We start from the raw sequence: 7,782 nt of genomic DNA, 5'->3' as shown, positions 1-7,782 counted from the left end.
TTATTCATTTTGTTATTCTATAAGTCTTACAGTAGTTAATTTATTTTTCAGAACATCTCTATAACTAATAGTATTATAGTACAGAGCTCTGTGGGCCTGGTGGATAGAAAGTTATGCTACCAAGTCAAAGGGGGGTGATTTTAATCTGTGGTTTCTGGTCAAACAGTCTTGTAAGTGGTATAGCACTGGTCTGTCCATTTGCTGTACAGAGATAACTCATGGTTGCTGTGATGTTAAACACTGTAACACTGATGTGTCAAATGTGATAATGGTTACCCTTGGCAGACAGTGTTTGGTGGAGTTCCCCGATGAAAACAAGCTTGGAAGCAGGAGTGGCATCCACTTCTGAAATAGCTTGCCTCTGGAAACTGAACTTGGAGAAATGATGAGAGTTATACAACTCTTCAGTTCTTTTGTTCATAGGGTCACTATGAGTCATCTATGACTCGATGGCACTTGATAACAACAATAGGATGAACTTGTTCATTCTCTTAGCAGTCCATGTTATATTCAACATTCTTCTCCAGCACTGCAGCTCAAAGACATCAATTCTTCTATCCTCCCTACTTATTGCCCAGCTCTCTGACGCATAACAAGTGATTGAAAAGATCATGGCCTGTATCAGGCGCACCTTATTCTCCAGACTGACATCGTTGCTCTTCAGTACTTTGGCGAGGTCTCTAACAGCAGACCTTCCCATTGTAATATGTCTTTTAATTTCCTGGCTACTTGTGCCAAGCAGACTAAAACTGTTAACAATCTCAGTCTCTTCACCATCTATCATGATGCTGCCTGTCAGCCTAGTGGTGAGAATTTTTGTTTTCTTGATATTGAGCTTCAATCCATAGTGAAGGCTGCAGTCCTTGACCTTATGCAGCAAGAACTTCATATCCTCCTCAGTTTCAGCAAGATGGGTTGTATCATCTGCATAACGCAGATTGTTGATGAATCTTCCACCAATCCTGACCCCACATTTCTCCTCATAAAGCCCAGCCTCCCAGATAATCTGTTCTGCATACATGTTGAAAAGGTATGGAGATAGGACACATCCCTGGCGTACACCCTTCCCAATCTTGAACGATGCAGTGCTTCCTTACTCTGTTCTGACGACTGCCTCCTGGTCCAAGTATAGGTTTCACATTAGCACGATCAAGTGTTCTGGGATTCCCATTCTTCTCAGAGCCAGCTACAGTTTGTTGTTATCCACACAGTCAAATGTCTTTGTATAATCACTGAAACACAGATAGACATTCCTCTGGTGTTCTCTGCTCTCAGGCAAGGTCCATCTAACATTAGCTATAATATCCCTAGTAACACGACCCCTTCTAAAGCCAGCTTGCACTTTAGGGGTTAAATTTATATTTGGAGACATTTTCTGGAAGAATTACGATAGTAATTTTATCAGTATCACCCTCTCTCAGGAGCTTTGATGGGGGAGTTTAAAGTAGGGAGTTGCTGCTAACTCAAAGGCTGTGCCTCTAGCAGTTTGAACTCACCAGAGAAAGATGGGCATCTCCTGTGCAATTGACAGCCTCTGAAATCTTCTGGAGGGTCAGCTATGAGTCCATTTCAACCCAGCAGCATTGAGTTTGAGTTCTGAATATTAGCATACTTGTAATACTAAAATAGTAATATTTTTTAAAAATTAAGTAAACACAAAAATACTGCTTTTCTTCATCAGCTTTTCCTTAGAGAATATTGAAAAAATAGGTTCACTTAGAGGGAGAAATGCATCACATCAATAAGGATAAAATGAATTATATTGCTACTAAGAATCAAACACATTTGGCAAAGGGTTTTCTTGGCATCTTGCATCATGGTACTGTATGGATAATAATTACTGTTGTATCTAGTTTTATATTGAATCCATTGTAAGTTTCGGTTTTACAATAATGTGAAACTAAGGTTGAGGATAAAGTAACTTTCTTAAGGCCTTATTTGTAGCATTTTGAGTTTGTAATTTCTGATAAAGTTTAACTTTTATAGACAGCATTTGAATTTTCCTCTGTTTTTTGGTTTTATGAGTAGTTACTGTGTCTTGGTTATCATTGTATTTACAACTATCATTACTAAATGGTTGAGCAGCAACTATTAGAATGGTTGTTGTCATCATGTGCCACTGAGTTGGAACTGACTCCTCGCTGACCTTCCAGGGGGTGTCAGAGGCTGCAGATCGTGGGAGGAGATTGCCCATCTTTCTCCCTTGGAGCAGTTAGGTGAATTCAAACTGCTTGTCTTTGGGTTGGCAGTGTAACGCTTTAACCTCTAGGCCACGTTGTTGTTGTTGTTATTATTATGTGTCATCATGTCAGAACTGACTCATAGTTGATCCTCCAGCAGGTTTTCAGAGGCTGTTAATCACATGGGAAGAGATTGCCACTAGAGCTCCCTATTAAAATGGATAAAAAATAATTTTCTTGTAAAGCTTAAATTAACTACACTTTGATTTTTCTGTCACTTTCACGATCACTTTTCCTGAAATCATTTGTCCTCTTTTTATCTTGTAGCTGCAAACAGCATTATCAATGAAGTACTATTTTTTACTGCATGTAATACCTTCTGAAGTGGTGTCTTAGTCGAATTAAGGATTTTATTTTTCTCACATAAGAAGCTAGAGGAGGCATTCCAAAGTTGAAAAATTAGGCTAATATGTGAAATAGATGTAGTAAGACGTTGTTGTTATGTGCTGTCGAGTCGTTTGCGACTCATAGTGACCCTATGTACAACAGCCCTAAACTCTGCCCTGTCCTGTGCCAATCGCACTGTCTCTGACACTCCCATCCCGATTACCCCAGTCACTGAATCAGTCCACCTCATAGAGGGCCTTCCTCTCCTGCGCTGTCCCTCCACCCCCCCCAAGCATGATATCCCTCTCCAAGGACCTGTCTCTCCTCATAACATGTCCAAAGTATGTTAGACGGAGCCTCAGAATCCTTGCCTCTAAGGAGCCACCTGGTTTAACCCTTTCCAGGACAAATCTGTTTGTTTTCCTAGCAGTCCATGGTATTCTCAGTACTCTTCTCCAGTACCACAGCTCAAAGGCATCAATTCTTCTATCCTCCTTGGTCATTGTCCAACTCTCTCTCAAACCCATTGCCATCAAGCCAGTTCTGACTCCTAGTTGCCCTACAGGACAGAGTAGAACTGCCCATACATAGTGTTTCCCAGGGTATAGACCTTTGTGGAAGCAGAGTTTTTTCCTCTCTTTCCTGTGGATCAGCTGGTAAGTTCTAAGCATTGAACTTTTGGTCTTTTAGTCTATTTCAGTCTTTGGAATTACAATTTTGAAAGCTAAAGATTCATAATTTTTGATTACTGCACTACTAAGTCTGTTTCTTCATGGATAGGGAACATTAAATCTTAAAGCAGCAAGGGACTTACTCAAGCAGTATAAATACAGGGTTTTTAAAAACAGAGGATTCTGAGGGGAGCTCTGGTGGCCTAGTGGCAAGGAGCTGCAACTACAATCCCAGAGGCGCAGGGTTCGAATTCACCAGATGCTCTGCCGGGGAAGGAGGGACAATCTCCTCCTGTACCAGGCAGATCTGATTTGACAGTACATGCACACAGAAAAAATGATAAAATTAAGAAAAACACAAAACAACCAAAAAAACCCAGAGGATTCTAGTAGGGAAGTTATAACAATTGTGCTTTAGGTATGTTCTTAATTGAAATAGTCTTCAATTAAGCAGTGGTAATTCTGTCATGGTCTTTATAAATATATTTATCTTTTGGGAATTAATGAGTCCGAAACGTCTTTCGTTTGTCTCTTTTTCAGCAGTGTTCCTGCTTGAGAACAGGTTGGACAAATATTCCCTAATGTTCTGTCAAAGTTTTTTTTTTTTTTTTTTTCCTGTCAAAGTTTTGGACCTGGTATAAGTGGCTGCTATGATTTATCTTTCTTGGAAACGTTTGCACTTGGCACTTGCAGCCATTAATTTTTATTTAACATTTAATGGTGGTGTCATAACATCATGAAAGACCCAGCCTCATCCTTCCTGGCCATTCCTCACTGCATGCTTAATACCTCACGTGAGCCATTAGGGTACATTTCCACTGTTGTGCTTACAGATTAGTCAGAAGGGGAAAAATCCCGTAGCTCAAATGAGTTGGTTCCCTTAGAGGACAGGCTTGGAGACCTAGCCAGTGACTTCCGCTTAGGCCAGAGTGGTGTCACATAACTTTATCTAGCTGCATGTGAGGCTGAAAGAGAGGATTTTTTTTTTAAAGGTGGGTGTACTCTTCTACCTTCAGCAAAAACAAGTTCGTATGGATATTGGGTAGACAGCTGCCAATATATGCGAGAGAGAATGTATAGTTATTCAAGTGTTGTTTTAGCTGGTATCTAGCTAATCAAGTTTATAGCATCTTTCTTATCTGTATTCTGGTGGTAATACCACATATATCTTATTTTTCATTCATACTCTAAAAATACCTGTTTGGTGGTCCTGTTTCTGACTTTGTGAACTATGTGAAAGTAACAAAGTGGAACCTTAGAAGATTAACAGAAAAGCCCATTAAGTCTTTGGAATTACAGATTTGAAAGCTAAAGATGTAGAATGTATTGACTTGAATTTATATATTGGGCCAATAGCTTTGCAACTTCCTAAGACCAAGCCACTAGAGCTCCTTTAAAAGACTTTAGATGTATTCTCAGGAGCTCTAGTGACCTGTTGGGTAAGGAGTTGTGCTGACAACCCAAAGGTATGGGCTTCAAGTCCACCACACACACTTCAGGAGAAAGGCAGTTTCCTCTGGTGCAATTTACAGCCTCTGAAAACTTGCTGGAAGGTCAACGATAAGTCTTTTCTGACTCTGTGTCTGCAAGTGAGTGCATTACATGTAGCATTTGGGTTATTTTACTTTTCTTTCTCTTATATGAACACCCTAAAAGAGATAGATTGACTCAGTGACTGGGGTAATAGGAGCAGGTGTGTCAGAGACAATAAGATTGGCTCAGGATAGAGCAGGCTTCAGAGCTGTTGTACTTAGGGATGCTGTGAGTTGGAATCAACCTGATGGTACATAACAACAACAGCATTGTGTCTTAAGGAAAACTGTTAGCAAATGGTTAAAGTACTTGGCTGTTAATAAAAGAGTTTGAACCCATGAGAGAAATTTGTGGCAGTTTCCTTCTGTAAAGATTTAGTCTTGGAAACTCCATGATGGCATTTCTGCTCTGCTCTGTAGGGTTGTTATGAATTGGAATTGTTATTGGCAGTGAGTTTGATCTTCTTTAGTTCTTAGACAGAAATCATATGTACAGTGAAAAAACCCACATTCTATATCATATTTGGCCTGAGTTGTTACAAAATGTGTTCCTCATAGATATCCTTAGATTTTTAATTGCATTGCCCTGATTACTTCTCAGATCATGTTAGATGTGTTGACTGATTTTGAATGAAAATTGCTGTGCTACCATTAATTCTGTGGTAAGAAAAAGGGTTACATTTTCCCTTTGGCTTTGAAATTATAAGTATGAAAAGTTAAAATTTAAAAACTGTTTCTAAATTAAGGCAGTATTGTAAACACAACTATATTTACCATTCCTTCATGGGAATGTAGGTGTGATATGTTTAGCTGTGGTGTTTAATGAAAATACAGCATCTTGACCAGTTTATCCATGCCTCTTGTATTCTGTAGTGTGGCCAGACGCCATTGATGATAGCTGCTGAACAAGGCAACCTGGAAATAGTGAAAGAATTAATTAGGAATGGAGCTAATTGTAATCTGGAAGATTTGGTATGTATTAAAATAATTTACTTGTTTGCCCTTTTTACCCTTTAGCTTTGCTCTTTCTTTGTGTATATGAAGTGACTAAAAAATCATAGATTACAATTTATATTTTTGGATATATCTTAATTTTGCCTACTGTGTGATAGCAGGGTTTGTTACTGGGTTTTTGTGTTCTTTTTTTTTAATATTTTATTTTTTAAATAATTTTAATGAACATTTACAGAGAATTTGGATTTCCATTCATTCATTGCTGCACTTCTCTACCCGCCCAGCCCTCTCCCCCCGCCCCCCAGTTCGCTCCTCTCTTTCAAAACTAAAAGAAAGACTCCCTCCCTGGTACACAATCCCCCCGCGCCCCTCCCACCGCCCCAAGTACATTCCACTATGCAACCTTCATTGTGGACTCTTGTGATAACCATAATACCCTATCATACATAGTTTTTAAATTATTCAGTCCCTCATCTGTTTCAGTGCAGTATACACAATTTATCGAGTTTTACTCAATCTTACCCCCACCCTGATATCAGCCCCATTTTACAGCAGTGGCACCATGCAATATTTGTCCTTTTGCGACTGAGATATTTCACTCAGCATAATGTCCTCCAGGCTAACCCATTTTGAATAATATTGAATGAGTTCCTTGTTTTTCAATGCAGCATAGTATTCCATTGTGTGAATATACCATAGCTTCTCTACCCATTCGTTTGTTGATGGGCACCTGGGTTGTTTCCAACTCCTTGCTATTGTGAACAGAGCTGCGATAAACATGGGTGTGCATATATCTGTTTGGATGTCAGTTATGATCTCTTTGGGATATATTCCCAGTAGTGGACTTGCTGGGTCAAATGGTATCTCTATTTGCAACTTTTTGAGAAAGCGCCATACCGCCTTCCACAGTGGTTGCACCATTTTACACTCCCACCAACAGTGAAAAAGGGTTCCAGTTTCTCCACAACCTCGCCAGCATTTGTTGCTTGCTGTTCTGTTAAATTTTGCTATTCTCACTGGGGTGAGATGATATCTCATAGTTGTTTTGATTTGCATCTCTCTTAGAGCTAGGGATTTTGAACATTTCTTCATGTGCTTGTTGGCCATCTGAATGTGTTCTTCGGTGTTTTTTGTTTTTTTTAAAAAAGCACTCTAGTAAACAAATGCTGGCAAGGTTGTGGACTGTTAGTGAGAGTGTAAAATGGTGCAGACATTATGGAAGGCAGTATGGTGCCTTCTCAAAAAGTTGCAAATAGAGATACCATTTGACCGAGAAATTCCACTACTGGGAATATATACTCTAAAGAAACCATAACTGCCACCCACGCAGATATTTGCACACCCATGTTTATTGCTGCTTTGTTCACAATAGCAAAGAGTTGGAAACAACTCAGGTGCCCATCAACAAATGAATGGATAGAGAAACTTTGGTATATTTACACAATGGAATACTATGCTGCCTTGAAAAACAAGGAACATGAAATATTATACAAAATGGGTGACCCTGGAGACATTATGGCTAGTGAAATATCTCAGTCAAAAAAGGACAAGTACTGCATAGTGCCACTGTTGTGAAATGGGACTGACATCAGGGTTGGGTGAAACTTAAGAGGGGATAAATAAGGTCTGCATTGAAACAGATGAGGGAGAGAACTATTTAAAAGAAATATATGATTAGGTATTATTTTTGTGTCAAGAGTCCAGAATAAGAGCTGCATAGTAAAGTGGACTTGAGGGTGGGAAGGATTGTATAAAAATGAAAAAAAATTTTTTCCCCTCTTCTTGGAGAAGAGCAAACTGAGGGGGTTGGGTAATGAGGGAAGTGTGCAACAATGTATGAATGGAAACCCAAAGTATGTAAACTTTCATTAAATTTTTTTTAAAAAAAGGACTAAGAATGTAACTTGGAAGGTCTCAACTCAACTTTTCATGTTTTTTATATATGGATGGTATTGGCTGAATAAAGAATATTTATATGTAAAATTAAATGTCTAGTTAGAGAAATATCTATATATGAGTTATATTATGAAATTTGGTCATTGTCCAACTCTCTGATGC

General features: G+C 39.0%; 1 protein-coding gene across 1 annotated transcript in view; it reads left to right on the top strand.

Annotated features, from left to right (window-relative positions):
• The window catches only part of KIDINS220 (kinase D-interacting substrate, 220kDa), a 130,040-nt gene that overhangs the window by 8,907 nt on the left and 113,351 nt on the right, over window positions 1–7,782 (top strand). Inside the window, exon 2 of the mRNA XM_006898195.1 lies at window positions 5,644–5,742. Coding sequence (XP_006898257.1) covers window positions 5,644–5,742 — 99 coding nt within the window. The remainder of the gene's footprint in view (window positions 1–5,643; window positions 5,743–7,782) is intronic.

Source organism: Elephantulus edwardii, unplaced genomic scaffold, assembly GCF_000299155.1.
Source record: "Elephantulus edwardii isolate Elephantulus edwardi_28Jun2011 unplaced genomic scaffold, EleEdw1.0 scaffold00223, whole genome shotgun sequence".
In the NCBI taxonomy this organism is placed as follows: Eukaryota; Metazoa; Chordata; class Mammalia; order Macroscelidea; family Macroscelididae; genus Elephantulus; species Elephantulus edwardii.
This window is presented reverse-complemented; position numbering and strand designations above follow the sequence as displayed.